Source organism: Oncorhynchus tshawytscha, unplaced genomic scaffold, assembly GCF_018296145.1.
Source record: "Oncorhynchus tshawytscha isolate Ot180627B unplaced genomic scaffold, Otsh_v2.0 Un_scaffold_4246_pilon_pilon, whole genome shotgun sequence".
Lineage (NCBI taxonomy): Eukaryota > Metazoa > Chordata > Actinopteri > Salmoniformes > Salmonidae > Oncorhynchus > Oncorhynchus tshawytscha.
Window position 1 is genome coordinate 1,853,542 of NW_024609831.1, and position 20,462 is coordinate 1,874,003.

General features: G+C 43.8%; 1 protein-coding gene across 2 annotated transcripts; it reads left to right on the top strand.

The window, feature by feature from the left end:
• Positions 1–2,608: 2,608 nt before the first annotated feature.
• LOC121846174 (target of Nesh-SH3-like) lies at positions 2,609–20,325 on the top strand. Of its 2 annotated transcripts, XM_042319475.1 has the most exons (11): positions 2,610–2,813; positions 12,648–12,827; positions 14,614–14,682; positions 14,780–14,915; positions 15,911–16,101; positions 16,788–16,840; positions 17,771–17,810; positions 18,186–18,263; positions 18,458–18,532; positions 19,701–19,907; positions 20,237–20,325. In XM_042319475.1, the coding sequence occupies exons 1-11, from the start codon at positions 2,738–2,740 to the stop codon at positions 20,290–20,292; spliced, it is 1,161 nt and encodes a 386-aa protein (XP_042175409.1). In that variant the 5' UTR covers positions 2,610–2,737; the 3' UTR covers positions 20,293–20,325. The 2 variants fall into 2 exon arrangements, with proteins under 2 accessions (XP_042175410.1, XP_042175409.1); XM_042319476.1 differs by lacking the exon at positions 18,458–18,532 and having other exon boundaries at positions 2,609–2,813.
• The last annotated feature ends 137 nt before the right edge of the window (positions 20,326–20,462 follow it).

Sequence of the window (20,462 nt, forward strand, 5' to 3'; positions counted from 1 at the left end):
ATGAGTACAACCCCAAGAACACCATCCTAACCGTGAAGCATGGAGGTGGAAACATCAGTCTTTGGGGATTCTTTTCTGCAAAGGGGACAGGACGACTGCACTGTATTGAGGGGAGGATGGATGGGGCCATGTATCGCGAGATCTTGGCCAACAACCTCCTTCCCTCAGTAAGAGCATTGAAGATGGCTCGTGGCTGGGTCTTCCAGCATGACAACGACCCAAAACACACAGCCAGGCCAACTAAGGAGTGGCTCCGTAAGAAGCATCTCAAGGTCCTGGAGTGGCCTAGCCAGTCTCCAGTCCTGAACCCAATAGAAAATCTTTGGAGGGAGCTGAAAGTCTGTATTGCCCAGCGACAGCCCCGAAATCTGAAGGATCTGGAGAAGGTCTGCCAAAATCTCTGCTGCAGTGTGTGCAAACCTGGTCAAGAACTACAGGAAACGTATGATCTCTGTAATTGCAAACAAAGGTTTCTGTACCAAATATTAAGTTCTGCTTTTCTGATGTATCAAATACTTGTCATGCAATAAAATGCAAAATAATTACTTAAAAATCATACAATGTGATTTTCTGGATTTTTGTTTTAGATTCTGTCTCGACAGTTGAAGTGTACCTATGATAAAAATTACAGACCTCTACATGCTTTGTAAGTAGGAAAACCAGCTAAATCAGCAGTGTATCAAATACTTGTTCTCCCCACTGTACGTACACAGGCGTACTGTTTTAATGATGATTTACAAAGAATCAAGCTGTGGGCTTAAACACTTTGTTCAATAGTCTAAATGAGCTCAATTAAGCAAAACAACAAAACAATCAGGGATTTATTATCTGAAGCCAATAAACACCTATGTTTTTCTCACAAATTTCAAGTGATGCTTGATAATCAGAACTCAATGTACAAAACAATAAGTCACATCAATTAATGACCCTCGTTAGCATCGTTAGCAGTGACATGTTCATAGTGACTGTGATCTACCTCTATAGGAAGTGTACAAACACCAGAACGGTCTGTCCCTTACTGTCAGAGATAAACATTAATGGGTCACTCAACCATTGAGACATTATCCTAATTGGCAGAACAATGTGAGAGACGTGCTCTGAGGTAAAACGTTTTATTGGGGACAAACTCCGGTCAGGCAATAACAACATTTTTGTTCGCAGTCAAGAGGAGAAAAAGGAGCCTGAAGTTTCACAACTGTACAGGACTTGGGCAGGGGTGGACTGGACATCTGGCATCTCGGGCAAATGGCAGATGGGCCTGTCCATTTAGCCTAGTGGGCCTGCCAAACCTTTTTTGCACAAAATGATCACAATCTGGCTAATAATGGTGGCCTCAAGGAAGAAATGGTCTGGTGTGGGGGCCACAAGGAAGAAAATGAGCCGGTGTATTAGAAATGCCAGGGCTGATTTCCGGTCCCTGTCCGCCCCTCAGCTTGGGTGTTGACTTTGGTTACCTGCGTGTCAATGCTTGTTGGTCACTGTGTCTCTGGCAGGAATGGTCCAATGAGTACGAGGGGTTAACGTCTTTCCCAAGTTTCAACATTGCGTTTTTCCCCTAACAACCTTTCTTTTTTTAAAGTCAGAATATGTGTGCTTTGGTTTCTGTTATTCATACAGTCAGTCACCCATTAATTTGTCCATTGTGTAAAATCTGGATTTGGTGATTTAGTGGAGGGCAGCATGAATCATGAATACGCCTTTATTCAGTTCCTGTGGGATGGAGCAGAGGCAGGCGCTCTGTCTGGAACAGCTGTCTCCACCAGTCGGTATCCTGTCGCATGTGATGGCACGTGTTGGTTGGATGGGGCTCCTAACATAATCAGCTTGAAGGAAGTGTGTGGATACCCCTCTTATTCCCTCCATCCCCTCCTCCTTCTCTCCTCTGTACCACCGCCCCTCATACCACCTCTATGTCAGGGGCTGGACTCCTTCTCTCCTCTGTACTACCGCCCCTCATACCTCCTCTATGTCAGGGGCTGGACTTCTTGGCGGGAGAGCATGGTCACTGCCTCCCAAAGAGCTCCAGTGGAGGTTGGATTTGGATACCCTTTGGCGCTGCTCCACCCGTGTCATTTGTGCTCAGAGAGAATGTACTGTGATGTTGTGTAGTGTGTTGCAAAAGCAAAGGGCTTAAAAACATGGTACTGGATAGTCTGCACAGTGTGCACATGTTGGGTAGAGGTGGGGATGGGAGTGTTCCATACAAACTACACTGCATGAGTTTAACTTTACCCCCAAGGCCATAGGTTAGGATGGAGCAGGGTGCCACTCCTGTGCTCCTCCTGTGCCACCACCCTGTTTTGCCCACCACATTGGCGCCTCCTGGAATCTACATTGCAATAGCACTTGAGTTGAACGAAGGATAAATAAATAATAAATATAAATAAAAAAATAACGCATAAGAGGAGGAGGGCTGGAGGAGGAGGAAGGGGAGGGGAAAACCGGGTGGGTGATACAAAAAAGGAGGGAGGGAAAAAAAATAGAGGGAAACATTTCAGCGAGATTCCACACATTTAGCCACCCACCTAGGAATAGTGTGTGTGGGGTTGGGTTGTGACATCACCAGTCCCCTCCCACCCCCACCCCTCTCCTATCCTGCTAGTATAGATGCTTCGTGGTCCGGTGGTCCTCTCTACTCCACAGTGTTTCCACGGAGCGCTGCACAAGTCCTAAATTGAGTTGCTACCTTAGTGAAGTTGTCCAGCATCCCTGACCAGAGAGCTCTATAGCAGGCACCATGCTCCTCAGAGTCTCTCTCCTGCTCCTCTCCGGATCCATTCTCCTCAACTGCATCCCTGCACAGAGGATTAGAGGCAAGTGCACAGATTGGCCGTTCTGTAAAGTCAGGTGTTTTGTGTTTCTGGATAGTATGGTTTTGTGTTACATGTTTTATGTATAGTTTTGAGCATGCATATTATGTTTTTGCCAATGCATGTGTGATGGAAATTGTTTTGGTGTTGTTGATGCTTATCATTGTGCATTGTGGACAATGCAATGTTTTGCTGACTTTGCATGTGTTCTCCTAATGCCATTCACGTTGTATAGAAAGAAATAGCTTGCCAAAACCAAATTGCAATGTGTACATGAGTAGAGGTTTCATGGTCCAGTTGGTAAAGTCCCATGAAATTATCGCAAAAGTATTGACCAAAATGTTTAGGACATTGCATAATGTGTAGAGTTGTGCTGACTTGACTGCAGCGAAACCACAGTGTGAATGGCAGATGCTTTCATCCAAGCCATTTACTGACCATAAATGCAAAGCATTTAGATTCAGGTGCAAAACCATTGTATATCTGTCTTGCAACCTGTAGCTGTGACTGTGCAAGATAAGAATTAGTTTGACACAAAAACAGAATGAAAAGCAGAAGTTTGGTTGTTACCAGTACGTAGATTATGTTTCCTTGAGTTTTGTTCTGATGCTTTTTGGTCTCACTGTAGAATTGTAATGTTTGTTTGGAGCTTGGATTGCCTTTTGTTAGAGATCATGTTCAGATGATTTGAGCTACAGGACGTTCAGCAGCGTACTGATTGTCCCATTAAACATACAGTAGTTATGCAATATGATGAATTTACTCTCCTAGAAATGAAAAGGGAAATGTCAGGCTAAAAACAATGGATGATCGATACACTGTATTAGCTCACATGCAAACACTCGCCAATTTCAAACATTTTTTTTTTAGCGGCAGTGTGTATGTGAATAGTAAAACAACAAAAAGTCATAGAAGTGAGGACGTTTAGCCTGTTCTCACTTGTAAAAAGGCTATTTTAGGCTTAGGGGTTAGTTTTATTGTTAGAATTATGGTTAGGTTTAGGGTTTAAGGTTAGGGTAAGGGTTTGGTTTGGGGTTAGGTAAAATAGGAATTTTAATGGGAATGAATTGTTGATGCCAAAAAGTCCTCACAAGTATAGTAGGACATCGCTCTGTGTGTGTGTGTGTGTGTGTGTGTGTGTGTGTGTGTGTGTGTGTGTGTGTGTGTGTGTGTGTATGTGTATATGTGTGTGTGTATATATCTCTGCCTGTTGGTTGTCTTGGGGTGTTTCTTGGACAGGTTCCCATGATTAAAATAAAGTGAATCTGTGTGAGCGCCACTCTGTTTGTTGACTAGAAATCTTATCCTAATGATCATTTTGCTGCTGTCCAGTGGACTTCCCAGAGGATGTAGCCTTGTGATTGCGGTGTCTATCAATGATACTCTAACACAGCTGGGAGGGGTTTGGTTAGGTTTGGGTTTGGGATTGGGCCAACATCCCCTCTGCACACTCCACAATGTCAGGCAGAGAAGCTTCTTGTTAAACAATACATGTTGTAGAAGATTCAAGTGTCCACTTTGCTTTCCCTGCGGCGGTGTCTCCTTTCTGCACATTGTTGAGGTGTTACGTGTATATTCCGGAGTACATGCGGGGGTGGTGGGGGTTACATTGTAAACGGGAAATATGTGTGTATCTGAGTATCTGAGCTCGGAGTATGTTGAAGCTGTGGTTGTGCAGGCAGCTGGAGACGTGTTTGTGCCCCCAGCTCTTCACGCATGGTCAAACTTCATTAGAGGAGATGAAAGTCTCACACCAAGCCACTCATCAGTTGTGCTACAGTGCTCGGTGTAAATATACCCTGCCTTCACGTTAACTACCGTCTCTTTGGTGAGGATGAGGGGGGGCTGGTGCCCCACTACTGTGGCGGGGGTGGGAGAGCGTTGAGATCAAGTCCATCTAAATGTGACTGGACATATATGCTATGGGTGAACGTCCTATGAGGGACGGTTTATGTTCCATATAGATGAGGTAAAATGCTCCTGGAGAGTCGATTTAGAAAAGTAGTGTCTGGAGATTTAGGGGACTTTTGTTACAGATGTGTCATTTTAATTAAGAAGGTACAGGTATGTTCAATTTGGGAGAAATGAAAGGACCATGTTCCACAACAGAATGTACTGTAAGTGTTTCAAGGTTTGGTTTGAGTGAAGTCTGTTAGTTCCTTATTCAATATACAAAACAAACAAACACAACGATTTGGGATATTGCTGGAAGAGAAGTTGTTTCTGACTAACATATCTCAAAGTCTGCCAAAGGATTAGATGCTAGCTAGCTTTTTCCCTCAGCGCAATACCCTGAAGGCTGGCTGTTATTCACTTTAAGGGTCATGTAACCAAACCAACTGTTTTCACTTGTGATCAGCCTCACACCGAGTTCTGCTCTTGGGTCAATCAGCTGCAGATGGAATGCCTTCAACTATGGAACACCACATCCGTGCCAAGAAACCACCATGCATGATTACACATGTCTTAAGTGTCAAACTTCCATGCTTTCCCACCATTTGAGAAGGCAACAGGATGCCAATGCCAATCTGTAGAACAAACAACCCAAAGATAGCTTAAGAGTCTGAAGACGGATACTGATGATCGCACACAATCTGTCTCCTGAAGATTCACAGCCAAATCAAACATGCTTGTTGCTAATGCTTAAAAATCTATTTTTTTCTATACAACTTTGTTACTGGGAATTCTTAATATCAACGATGCCTCTCTATCATACCAACTCAATGCATTTCATGCACACTTTGACAACAACAACATCGTGCCGGGCGTGAGGGCCATCACCGTCTCAGAGGATTGGGTGATCTCGCTCTCTGAGGCCGATGTAAGAAAGGTCTTTAATCAGATCAATACCCGAAAGGCCGTGGGGCCCGACGGTATTCCAGGGTGCGTTCTCAGAGCATGCGCAGAACAGCTGGCATATTCACTGTAATTTTCAACCTCTCCTTGTCCCAGTCTGTAATCCCCACAAGTTCATTTGTCACGTGCGCAGAATACAACAGGTGTGAAATGCTTACTTACAGGCTCTAACCAATGGTGCGAGAAAAAAAAGGTATGTGTGTGTGTGTGTGTGTGTGTAGGTAAGTAAAGGAAAAAAACAATAGTAAAAAGACATTTGAAAAAAAGAGTAGCAAGGCTATATACAGACACCTGTTAGTCAGGCTTATTGAGGTAGTATGTACATGTGGGTATGGTTAAAGTGAATGTGCATATATGATGAACAGAGAGTAGCAGTAGCATAAAAAGAGGGGTTGGTGGGTGGTGGGACACAATGCAGATAGCCCGGTTAGACATGTGCGGGAGCACTGGTTGGTCGGGCCAATTTAGGTAGTATGTACATGAATGTATAGTTAAAGTGACTATGCATATAAGATTATTGAGGTAGTATGTACATGTGGGTATGGTTAAAGTGACTGTGCATATATGATGAACAGAGAGTAGCAGCAGCATAAAGAGGGGTTGGGGGTGGCACACAATGCAAATAGTCCGGGTAACCATTTGGTTACCTGTTCAGGAGTCTTATGGCTTGGGTGTAAAAACTGTTGAGAAGCCTTTTTGTCCTAGACTTGGCACTCCGGTACCGCTTGCCATGCGGTAGTAGAGAGAACAGTCTATGACTGGGATGGCTGGGGTCTTTGACAATTCTTAGGGACTTCCTCTGACACCGACTGGTGTAGAGGTCCTGGATGGCAGGCAGCTTTGCCCCAGTGATGTACTGGGCCGTACACACTACCGTCTGAAGTGCCTTGCGGTCGGAGGCCAAGCAATTCCCGTACCAGGCAGTGATGCAACCGGTCAGGATGCTCTCGATGTTGCATTCCTGTTCTCAAGAACTCTAAGGCTTCATGCCACAATGACTACCACCCTGTAGAACTCCCTTCTGTAATCTTGAAGTGCTTTGAGAGGCTGGTTATGACACACATTAACTCCACCATCCCAGACACCCTAGACATACTCCAATTTGTATACCACCCCAACAGATCCATAGATGACGTAATCTCAATTGCTCTCCACACTGCCCTCACCCACCTAGACAAGAGGAATACCTGTGTGTGAATGCTGTTCATTGACTACAGCTCAGTGTTCAACACCATTGTCCCCTCTAAGCTCGTCTCCATGCTTAGGACTCTGTGTCTGAACTTCTCCCTCTGCAACTGGATGATGGACTTCCTGACGGGTTGACCCCAGGTGGTGAGGGTAGGCAACATCACCTCCGTCATGCTGACCCTCAACACGAGGGCCCCACATGGGTGTGTGCTTAGTCCCCTCCTTTACTCCCGGTTCACCCATGACTGCGTGGCCACACACAACTCCAACACCATCATCAAGTTTGCTGATGAGACATCTGTGGTAGACCTGATCACCGGCGACAATGAGTCCGCCTACAGGGAGGAGGTCAGTGACCTGGCAGTGTGGTGCCAGAGCAACAACCCCTCCCTCCAGACCAAGGAGCTGATAGTGGACTACAGGAAATGGAGGGGGCGAGTACACCCCCATCCACTTCGACGAGGCTGCAGTGGAGCAGGTCGAGAGCTTCAAGTTCCTCTGTGTCCAAATCATTAAAGACTTAAAATGGGCCAAAGACATGCGCACAGTCGTGAAGAATGCGCGACAGCACCTCTTCCACCTCAGGAGGTTGAAAAAGTTTGGCATGGGCACTCAAATCCTCAAAAAGTTCTACATCTCTACATTGAGAACATCTTAACTGGCTGCATCACTGCCTGTAAAGGCAGTAGCACCGCCCTCGATTGCATAGCGCTACAGAGGGTGGTGCGGGCAGCCCAGTACCTCACTGGGACCAAGCTCTCTGCCATACAGGACATCTATATCAGGCAGTGTGAAAGGAAGGTCCGGAAAATCATTAAAGACTCCAACCACCCAAGCCATAGACCATCCTCTCTGCTTCTGCAAGGCAAGCGGTACCGGTGCATTAAGTCTGACACCAACAGGATCTTGAACAGCTTCTATCCCCAAGCAATAAGACTGATAAATAGCTAACCAAATAGCTACAAGGACTATCTGAGTTAACCTTGTATCTTTACTGACCTTTTATCTCTATGCATACTCACACACCCATTCACTCCATAATCTGCTCACTCACGTATAATATGCACTCTACACGCACAAGCTGTTGCTACTCTGTTTATTATATATCCTAATGCTTAGTCACCATACCCCTGTACATATCTACCTCCATCACACCAGTATCCCTGCACATTGTAAATACAGTACGGTACTGGAACTGACCCTGTATGTAAGTATGCTTACTTACTTATTGTGTTCTTCATATTTATTTTCTAGTATTACATTGTTATTGATTATTGCATTTTTGTTTGCAAGCAAGGCATTTCACTGTTCTTGTGCATGTGACATTAAAAATGTAAAAGTTGAAACATTACTCAAGAGCAGGATAACTTTATTGACAACCGAACACAACATAGCTAACAAGCTTTCCAGCATGAAGGGGCTATTTTTTATGCAGGTTGGGATTTATTGGTATGACTCATGTAATGGAGGCAGCTCTGCAGTGTGGTCAATACACTCACACTCTTAGAAAAAAGGAGAACCCTTTTTGGTTCCAGATATATCCCTTTTGGGAATGTAGAACCCTCTGTAGAAAGGGTTCTACATATAACCCAAAAGGGTTCTAACTGGAAGCAAACAGGGTTATTCAAAGGGCTCTCCTGTGGGTACAGCCGAAGAACCCTTAAAGGTTCTAGATAGAAAAAAGGTGCTAAGAGTGTAGCTGAGGTGCAAGAGTCTATGATTTGAAACCTTACCCTAACATGAACTGGAACCCTAACCTTAACCACACTGCTACAGTGGTTGCTCAAGTAAAAGTTTTGAGATTATGCTGCGGGACATAGAGGTCATTTGTGGTTTAGTACGGTACCCTTACGCCTAACCCTAACCTTAAATTAAGGCCCCTAAAAATAATCACATTTCCCCCCATTAATTCTTACAATATAGCCAAATTATGACTTTGCAGCTGCACTCTTAGGAAAAAAAGGTGCTATCTAGAACCCAAAAGGGTTCTTCGACTGTCACCATAGGAGAACCCTTGGAAGAACCATTTTTTGTTCCATGTAGAACCCTTTTGGTTCCAGGTAGAACCTTTCGGAGTTCCATGTAGAACCATTTCCACAGAGAGGTCTACATGGAACCCAAAAGAGCTACATAGAACCAAAAAGGGCTCTCCTATGGGGACAGCCAAATAATCCTTTTGGAACCCTTTTTTCTAAGGGTGTGGCGGAAATCTCTCAGTTCTGCCTCCAGGGAAGGATGGATGACAATACACGTCAACCTGCATTTAGTAAGCCTTTCCACAAGCTTTAGTATACATTTATTGGTATTATGTAACATAATAATGTCTTCCACATTCTCCCCCTGTAGCTAGAATCATTCTTCATCTGTATGTCTCCACAAGGGGTGAAGTGGTCATCTGGTCCTCTATAAACACAGGAAAACACATTACAGTCCTTGTAAGTCTAGGGTCTCTTGAATAAAACCTTATGGATTTGCAGCTATAAAGCCAGAGACTGAAAACATCCTTCTTGTTAAATTAAAGGGAGTCAGCAATAACATGACAAGAGTCTTGAGGTCAGCAGAGGCTATGTCATATTGCCGGGGGAGGTACCTTTATTAATGACAGTTAGAATCAAAGGCGCCACTAGAAATATGATCTTCGAAAGCAGAAACATGACAAGCAAAACATCCTTTCCCCCCTCCAATTATATTCCAAACAATTCAAGATTACTCTTTGGGGTTAAGCGGAGAAGAGAAATTAATTCAAGATTACTCTTTGGAGTTAAGTGGAGAAGAGAAATTAATTCAAGATTACTCTTTGGGGTTAAGTGGAGAAGAGAAATGGACACAAGTATCCATGTAAACAGTTAATTCACCCACACTGTGTAAAAAGTTGCACAATGTTGTTCTGATTCAGCAAACCCAGTGGGCTTTTAAATTCTTCCAAACCAAAAGTTCCTGGCAACTTCCGCAAAACCACCACACAAATATGGTTGTTTGTTTGTTTTACACTTCCTCATGTGGTTCTACAACTGCACCATCAAGAGCATCCTGACCGGTTGCACCACCGCCTGGTATGGCAACTGCTCGGCATCTGACGGCAAGGTGCTACAGAGGGTAGTGCGAACGGCCCAGTACATCACTGGGGCCAAGCTTCCTGCCATCCAGGACCTATATAATAGGCGGTGTCAGAGGAAAGCCCATGAAATTGTCAGAGACTCCAATCACCCAAGTTATAGACTGTTTTCTCTGCTACTGCACAGCAAGCTGTCCCGAAGTGCCAAGTCTAGGACCAAAAGGCTCCTCAACAGCTTCTACCCCCAAGCCATAAGATTGCTGAACAACTCATAAAATCACCACCGAACAATTTACATTGACCACCCCCCTTTTTGTACACTGCTGCTACTTGCTGTTTGTTTGTTACCAGTGCATAGTCACTTCGCCCCCACCTACATGTGCAGATTGCCTCAACTACCATGCACACTGACTTGGTACCAGTGCCACCTGTATATAGCCTCATTATTGTTATTCTTTTTGTGTTACTTTTTATTATTACTTTTTATTATTTATTATTATTATTTTAGTCTATCCCTGTAAATATATTTTCTTCTTCTTGAACTGCACTGTTGGTTAAAACTTCTTAGGGCTGAGATCCTGCTAACGGGATCGATATGACAACAGCCAGTGAAAGTGCAGGGCGCAAAATTCAAAACAACAGAAATCTCATAATTAAAATTCCTCAGACATACAAGTATTTCACACCATTTTAAAGATACACTTCTTGTTAATCTCACCACAGTGTCCGATTTCAAATTGGCTTTATGGTCAAAAGCACCACAAACGATTATGGTAGGTCAGAGACCAAACAAGCCAAAAAGATATCTGCCATATTGTGCAGTCAACAGAAGTCAGAAATAACATTATAAATATTCACTTACCTTTGATCTTCATCAGAATGCACTCCCAGGAATCCCAGTTCCACAATAAATGTTTGTTTTTGATAATGTCCATCATTTACGTCCAAATTCCTCCTTGTTGTTAGCGCGTTCAGCCCAGTAATCCAAATTCATGACGCGCGAGCAGACGAAATGTCAAAACGTTCCATTACAATCCGTAGAAACATGTCAACGATATATAGAATCAATCTTTAGGATGTTTTTAACATAAATCTTCAATAATGTTCCAACCGGAGAATTCCTTTGTCTGTAGAATTGCGATGGAACAGAGATCGCTCTCACGTGAATGAGCGTCACGAGCTCAAGCAATTCTGGCAGACCTCTGACTCATTCCCCTCTCATTCGCCCCCACTTTAAGGTAGAAGCATCAAACAAGGTTCTAAAGACTGTTGACATCTAGTGGAAGCCTTAGGAAGTGCAACATGACCAATATCCTACTGTATCTTCAATAGGGAATGAGTTGAAAGATGACCAACCTCAGATTTCCCACTTTCTGGTTGGATTTTTCCTCAGGTTTTTGCCTGCCATATGAGTTGTGTTATACTCACAGACATCATTCAAACAGTTGTAGAAACTTCAGAGTGTTTTCTATCAAAATATACTAATAATATGCATATATTGGCAACTGGGACTGAGTAACAGGCAGTTTACTCTGGGCACCTTATTCATCCAAGCTACTCAATACTGCCCCAGCCATAAGAAGTTAAGTTCTTATGGCTGGGGCAGTATTGAGTAGCTTGGATGAATAAGGTTTTTACAGTAAAGCATTTTACAGTAAAGTCTACACTTGTTCTATTCGGCGCATGTGACAAATAAAGTTTGATTTGATTGAAGAGGTTCGTGGGTCATCGATAATGAAGGCACCAATATTATATCCAAGGTTCGTCCCAAGTTTGCTCTGTGAATGGGAGTGATTAGGCTATTGTTAAAACCTAATTAATGCTCTGAGTGATGATTGGGGTTAGCTGGAGTGCCAGAACGCTCGCCTTGCCTCTTGCCTGCATGGGCATTAAAAGGGCGGGCTGTTGACTGATGTGTGGGACGACAAAAAACTGCCACAACATCCTTTTCCGAACACCATCTTGATCCCCTTTATGTGGCATTTTAAGCCTGCTTTTCATTAGCATTTAACAGCCTCTTTAACCCAGCAGCTGAATCAGTCCAGTTCCTGCATGGTGGGAAACGGGAACCTGGTGGACAAGGGAAAGCCTTTTCCAAAGCTAAAGAGCCATATTACCAGGTTCAAATGAGCTCCATTACTCATGTTTAGGACATTTCCCAGACAGCTATTTAGCCTCTGTTCTTTAATAATGACTTTTCTGAACTCTTTGGAGCTCAACCTTCAAGAGTTACATCCTCCATTGCATTTCACCTTCTAATTTGACATCTCCTGTGCTTACGCACTCCCTCAAGCCTGACGATATCAGTGGGTTTAAAGTCCTTTTAGTTCATCCTAATAGTCTAATGTTATGACTGATGGGGGAATCAAGTATCCCATCTCCTGTATGCGTTCGGGGTAATATTGGCTGCAGTTGAAGAGTACTGCAGTCTGTTTCCTGAAAACCACAAACACAATCCTATTTGATTAATCCCTTGGGTACCTGGGGAGAGGCAGCTGTTTATCTTGCAATTACCCCTAAATTAATCTGTGTCCAGAAGTTTTTCTAAATGCAGCACTTATAGATGCAATTCACAAATGCTCTGCACAGAATTTGCCATCTGCTCATGTTCATGTGAGGTGCTGAAGGTTAGCTGTGATGGAATGCACTAGCATCTTTAAGTACTATGCTCTAGAGTTCAACTAATCATATCCACAATGCAATTCAACTGTATTATTCTACTTGTTGGCCTTTAACAGTGAGAAGACAGAACATGAAGGTTCGCATCAACGCTACGGGCGACACCATCGTGATGAAGTTTGTCCGGCCCAACCCTGACACCAAGCTGGAGGGCTACATCCTGGGCTACGGCAGCAGCATGTTCTCTAAACAGTTCATCCAGCTGCCTGAGAATGGAGAGCCCTACGAGACTGAGATAGGTAAGACCAGTCTATGGTAAGACCATGCACACACACGCACACATTAACCTATTGACTTTCAGGGATTCATCAGATAGTCATAACATAACAGTGTAATGGCATGAGTTACACTAAGCATTCCACAGTGTTGACTTTCCTCTTTAAAACCCTTTCCTGCAGCTCAATGGGTTCCATTCATCATCAACCACAGCCTCTCATGAGATACATCCCAGCATCCCAGCCCACTACGGCACCTTAGCAGGGCAGCACAGGGCCAGTGGAAGATTACTTTACAGCTTTTGTAGACCATCTATTGAGCGTGAAACCACATGCTTATGTTAGAATTTGAATGATACGCTGTTGCTTATTTTTCTTGATACTCCCACTCACTAAAATCACTTGAGTTAAAGTAAACATCGGAGTGTTTTCATGATTAAATCAAACAAATACGGTTCCTTTATTGCTGTTTTGTGTTGATCTGTTCGGATTTATGATAGGCACGAAATGAGAGCAGGTCAGGAACAGGTTTCCTCTTGTCATATGAAAAGGTCTCAATGGCCACTGGCTATGAAGTGTTAGAGTAGAAAGGAACCAGAGACTAAAGAGAATGGAACAACTCCCTTGGCTGGCTCCCCAATCAGTGAAAGGAGCGCTGTTTGTTCAATGCGGAACAGCTTTTTAGTCACTTTTCCTTGAGCCCTTTCACCTGTGTGAGAGACAACAGAAGTGATCAAACATAATTTCTCACTGGTACAAACTGTGACCTTCCACGTACAATAACAACGACGACAAAGAGCTGAGTTAAATTGGTCTCAGGTGCCCCTCCAGAACACCTGAGAGAGCCCAGAGGGATCCAATGAGAGAGCAGAGGGCAGACAGAACCTTCTCAGCAATAATGACACACGTAGTAGTCCAATAGGATATGGTTGTGTTACTGTGACTCTCTGGGATCCTCTTCTGTGCTGACTCTTAACTTATTTAAAGTGTTTCCCCACACCCAACAGTTTGCTTTAGTTTAAGCAACCAAGTGACTATCATTTGTCCAATGCCCCACCCATAACATTGTGCCAGCTTCGATCCATGCCAGCCTGCTCCTGCTCCTGGCATGCCAGCTCAAGTGCTCTGGCTTTATGTTAATCCATTGAACACCAGGACCTAGTCAGGCCCTTAGTGCTCCACCCTTCACATCCTGTCTATTTCGTTCTGTATAGTTATTCATTAATGAGCTCGCCATTCTCATGCAATAGAAACACAATATTTTTGGATCACTGTTTTTATAGCACATTGAATCCAAGCGGCCAGATGTGTCTTAACTGTGTTCCAGATCCATACCCATATTTCACCCCTCCTAGCTAGCCTCAGACACTGTTTGCATTTGGGCAAGTATTATAACAATAGACAACAGTTAGATTGTGGGTGGATAATACAAACCCCTTAGAGAATTTACTGTACGTATTAAAGTCTCTGCAGGTTGGACAACGTTCCATTGTTCCGAGGAGTTCAAGCAACTCAACTGCATTTCAATTTACCATCCGAACGACTGTTTGTTTTCATCTGTTGTGCTTAAAGTCAAGCTCTTTCCTCTGTGTATCTGCTCTGTTTCTGTTTACAGCGGATTTGAATAGTGTCAGCCCATCTCCTTAACACCAGAGACCTGGCTGGGTAGTGACTCACCAGGCGTCAGCAGGACTCTTTCTTCCCAAACCCTTCTTTCACTGCCCAGGACAATATTTCCCCCCTTCTGGTATATTCCTTTTTCCATGACAGAGAAATCAATGTGACAACATTTTATTTTTTAACCTTTCAGATGCTGAACCCAAGTATCTTGTTGCTGTCCAGCCAATCCCGAGCAACGACGTAAAGAAACAATGCACAGGTACCTGCGGCAGTCTGTCTACGCATCTAAAAGGTTAAATCAGGTCATCAAATCTGTTGCAAATATAGTGTATGACCCTTGGCCTTTGTCCTCACAGGAAAGGTCAACCTGGAGAAGCCACTCCACCTGGTTATTGGCTCCGTCACCCCAACCTCTGTGCTGCTGTCCTGGGGAACCTTCCTGAAGACGCCCTACGAAGCAGGCAACATCATGAACGACTGTTTGGAAGACGGGTGAGTTATACCCTACCGCACCGCCAGCCAGGCATCTGGTTCCAGTTCCATGTTACATTTTTCAGGCCAAAGCTTCCACAGAAACACCCTCACTCAGCTCAAAATGGATGACAGGTGAATGCAGTTACACACAGATAGGCATTCAGACATTCATCTGCTTTTCACAAAAGGGAAGGATCTAGTTGAAATCAGGTGCACACACTGAGATCTGAATGCCAGGCTGTTATTGCTAGCTATATATAAAGATGACATACTGTATGGAGGCTTGACTAGATTTAAACTCATACCCTGCATTCAATGTACTGTGCCGTCGGACCTTGGAGGATTTATGACGCATAACAGTTCTGTAGAGAAACGTTGAGGAAGTGTGCCATTTATTGTCTATGGAAAATGGAGCATGGGAATGGACCGAGGTCTTTTCCAACACAGGTGTGTGCAGGAGTTGACTGAGAATACATGGACTGTACTGCTGGGACACAAACACACTTTTCCATCACTCGATTTATGCTCCACCTTAAATACATTCTAGAATTTCCCCCACTCCGTAAGTTGGAGGAGTCATTGGAAATCTCGACCTAAGTTACAGCTGAGAGTTCCCCCTTCTATCTGGTGGCTTATTAAAAGCTAATATCAGTTCCTTCTGTTTACTGCTTGGCTACTGCCGGCAGCGCTACCCAGAAAGACAATCCCTGAGAGCATGAAAAGGGATCGGTTGACACTGACGAGATGACCTGAGATATCGGAGCCAGAATTAACAATAGCTAAAGGAGGAAGCTTGTTTAACATATTAGTCCCTATGGTTCATCAGACCACAGCCGTAGAGCTGGAATAGCCACCCATACTGTATGATGTGGAGCACGCCTGCTGTGCTTTGTTGGTCGATGAGAAAAGAAGGTAGAATTTTCCAAAGGTTAGAGTTTGCAAATAAAGATGCAAAGCTACTGTACAAGAATCAGCATGTTGTTTACTGTGCCTTGTTTGTCCCTCCCATGCAGACACTACACCGTCCGCTACAGGGAGAGGAACAGGAAGTGGATCTACCAGACCTGCCCCACCAGCGACACTGTGGTTGACAACCTGAAGCCCGACACCCCATATGAGTTTGGGGTCCGCTCCAACAAAGACGAACGCAGCGGAATCTGGAGCAAGCCTGTCATTCACAAAACCAACATGGGCGCAGGGTTGGGTAGGTTACTTTCTACATGTAATATTTACTAGTTACCTGTCCAAAATTGTAATCAGTAATGTAACTTTTGAATTACCCAAACTCAGTAACGTAATCTGATTACTTTCAGTTACTTTTGGATTACTTTCTCCTTAAGAGGCATTAGAAGAAGACAAAAAGGATCCATCAAACACATTTGTTGTGTCATCAAAGTGGTCTCTGACTTGTGGTCAGACTTGCTCAAGTGGAACAAACGTAAACTTACCGGCTTCTTTTCAATGCTGAATTGAATGCCATTGAGAAAACAGAAAGGTGTCATAAAGTATTTATTTTTTGAGCAAACATCCTTTCCGAAAGTAAAAATAATCCAAGAGGTAGTCATCTACTTTTTAAAACGTATCTGTAATCTGATTACAATATTTCAGCTGGAAATGTAACTGATTACATTGACAGTTACTTCCCAACCCTGCATGGGCGGTATGTCCATCATACTTAAGAAAATGAAAATCAGAGAGTTCAGGCAGTACCTCCTCGTTTTATTTTCGAAGAAGTCTGTAAGAAATCTTTGTGTCTTAAGAACAAAAAATAAAACATCCATATCATGTGAGCCATTTTGTGCTTTGTTCCTACTTGCCAGACTTTCAAAAGATGACCTACCGACACTCTCTTCTCAGAATTGTTTACATCTTCTTCTCCATGTTTTGCAGACAAAAGCGTCCAGAAACCCTACAAGCACCGGACCCCTATTGTGAAGCCAATGGTATGTGCTGTGTTTGTTGGCCATACAGCATAAGAACCTATGACCTACGGGACTCTCAGTCTCTGTATTAAATCGCTTCCACAGGCATACGTATTCTCACACTACAATTTTACCCTATCACTCATTTTTATTTCTTCAAGAAAATATTTTTTAATTTCCTGCTGTCACTGTGGAGGGAGAATATACAAAGGTGGTGAGAGAGGGTGAGAAGCAGAGCATAGCTAAGCTGTATAAGACCAGAGTAGAGTAGATAAACTCCTGTCTGCTTCCCCTGTCTGACCCCAGCACCCGGCCTGAGAGACTCTTTAACGTGGGCTGTGACAGGCAGAACATCGCAAATCAACACATGGCGCGCTTACGCTGACATAGTCTTTCTGCCTACTCACAATCAATCAATCAATCAGATGTATTTATTTCTAAAGCCCTTTTTACATCAGCAGATGTCACAAAGTGCTATACAGAAACCCAGCCTAATCCTTTACCCAATCTCTTTCATGGTGGCTATTTTGATTTTGTAGCTTATATGCAAGTGTGACTGTCATATGGCCCTTGATCTCTCGTGTGTGTGTGAGTGAGTGAGTGAGTGAGTGAGTGAGTGAGTGAGTCTAAGTCAGGTACCAGTAAGTGAAGTGTAGACAGCAGACCATAAATGTTTTCTGGTGAAGTGGCTTTTCCAGGCAGAAGTCAGGAGTGATGTATGTGCCGTTAAGGGAGGTTGAAGGGCACATTAGGTACGCTAGATGTCTCAAGGGAGACTCTCAGTGATGTAGCACTCAAGGGGAGACAGCACAAAGCACAACGCTATCCTCACCATAAAACGAAAACATGACTTTAGCACGGGTAGCGTATTAGCGTTGACATATGAACTGTGGCTGTGGATCTGGTGGCAATAAAACCGTCCACCAACTGTAGATTGTTTTTGTTTCTCAGAAACCACCCATGTCCCGTGCACTTTTCCCACCTCGTCCAGGTAAGCCATTTCCGTGTAATCACTTGAAACCAGAACTTTTATATTGCATCCAACTGAAACAGCGAGGAATGCTACATGTCCATATACATGTCCAGGCAACACCGTTACCTAAGCTTTATTCCAATGTACAGGAATGTAGATGTCATGATATTGTTCCAGATATAGAAGTCCAGACAGCTAAATGCTACTTACCCTTGTTACACCTGTTTTCTGAGGATATAGCTGCATATGACACTGTTTTACACTGTTTTAATATGGTATAATGCCTATGTAATGTAAAGTGTTGGTTTACAGCATCACTACTTTAGACATAGGGAGTATGTTGCAGCTACTTGAAATCCTACCTATCTCCTCTTGATTCCCTTTCTCTCCCAGCTATTCACAATAAGACTCAGCCTAGACTCCCTCTAACCAAAAACCAAGGTTTCCCAGGAGCTCCCAAGACATCTTTTGGTGATTACTCTCTCTCTCTCATTCTAAAGCACTTAATTTTTCACATAGTTTTTTTTATTGTTGCCAAAAACACTACTATTTTCACTGTCTTTAAAGACCTTCTGTGGTCAAACACATTTCCTGCCCTACACCTTCGCTACCTTTACACTTTGTTCCTATTCATACTTTATGAAACGTGATATTATTTTCTACAGCACCACCAGAGAGACACCTGGAAGCTAGACCTGACCCCCGCTCCAATGAGCCTCAATGGCCACAGTTCCCACTGGGTAAACAGAGACTGACATTTTGAATCATATCAAGCTTTATTCACAGTCAGTCATCGCTTGGCTATGTCCACTACGCTACTGCGAGGGGAGGGGTGGGCTGGGGTGGGGTGGGGGGTGAGAACCGCAGCTGTTCGTTGTGATTGGCTGCATGCTGGCATGCCTTGAGTCCACTGAGAGGTAGAAAGTCCCTGGATCGTGGAGATGGTGGTGGCACAGGACGGTGCCGCCACAGAGTTGGAAGTATGCGCATACGTTTCTGCCAGAGCAAATGCGAAGGGCACGCATGACGGTGATTTTGTTTTGCTTAGACTTCAGGCGCTGTGAGAGGATTGGCTGCTTGTTTTGCTCAGTTTCCCTCCATACTGTATCAGTCCAACTCTGCACTTTACATTTACCCCTCTCTCTCTTCCACTCTTTCTTTCTTTCACTCATAGCTCATCCATTGATCTATTCATCCATCCTTTTTCAATTGTTCTGCTGGTTGATCTTCCCATGTCCATTCCCACAACCTCTGTGACTCTCTCTCTCTACAGCAGTGTCCATCAAAATCCATCATTTCATATGTTTGTGTCCACACACCATGACGTCTTTCTCAGCCATCTCAATCATCTCTCTCCATGTTTCATCCCTGTCATCTCATTGGTTTACAGAGTAGTTGCACTTAAAGCCAGTGGCAATGCTGGGTTTAAACAGTCTGCATGACAACACTGCATGCAACAAACGTGCTTCAATTTCCCATTAGGGAAAGGCAGCACAAAGTTGCCCTGTACCCCTTCTGTCCCTCTAAATACTTTCTGTCCCTTCTGTCCCTCTAAATACTTTCTGTCCCTTCTGTCCCTCTAAATACTTTCTGTCCCTTCTGTCCCTCTAAATATAAAGACTTTGTGTGTATATCAATGAGGTACAACTACATTATGTGACAAAGTTAAATCAACCTGAATCCACTATTTAAAAAAGATAAATAACTACAATCTTATACAGTCAATGAAAGGCATTCAGAGACATTCATCTCAGAGCCAAAGAGATGGATTTGAATGCCTGTCTATGAACTGTTGATATTGACCTCAACAATTGGGCATCAAAATGTTCCATAAGGTATGTCCTTATGTGACTCCATAGATTCCAGTCCCCATAATCAAAGTTGACCTCCCTCTTCTCTCTCACCCAGACGGAGGAAACAGTATTAGAAATGCTTCCTCTCATCTCGTGGACCTCCCTCCTGCCCCCTCCCAACTCCTGCCCACCAAAACCCCCAGTACCTCCTCTGCCACCCCTGTCCTTAACAACCCCTCTCCACCCGGTGAAAAGCAACAGGGAAAGACCCAACCCAGGGGACCTACTAGCGCCACAGTGAAGCCACATAACCATTCCTCTGGTAATTTCCACCTTTCAACTCTCTTTTACCTTCTTCTTCTTTTAAATAGTCTGTAATGTCATGTTAAGGGCATCAGAGTATACTCTGGTACCCCTCAAAAAAGTTATCTAAAATGCTTAACTCTCTTTGGAGAAAACGCCTAGATGTTTACTGAAACAGAAAGACGTACTGGTATCTAAAGCTATTAGGGACATTTTAACTTTTTATGAAGTGAGGCAGGAATCCTTTGCTTTCCTTTACCTCAATGGGTAGTCTTTCTATCTTGAATTCTCTACAGACCACTGTAACCCAGCCCTCCAGAAACAGATAAACCATTTTTCCCCACACAGCTCTCAGCGAATCACAGAAAGGAGCATCACTGCTAACCCCCCACCCTGGGCAGTGAGAAAAGCCAATAATAACAACTTGGGTAACGATGACCTCATCGTGAGAATGCCCTCACTGTGTTTTGCCTCGGCTGGTCTACGATACCTCCACTGTCTGTCTGCTGTCCACTGTGTCACCGTCATCTCAGACCACAGCTTCTGTGTTGTTGTCCAGCTTTAATGCACACTC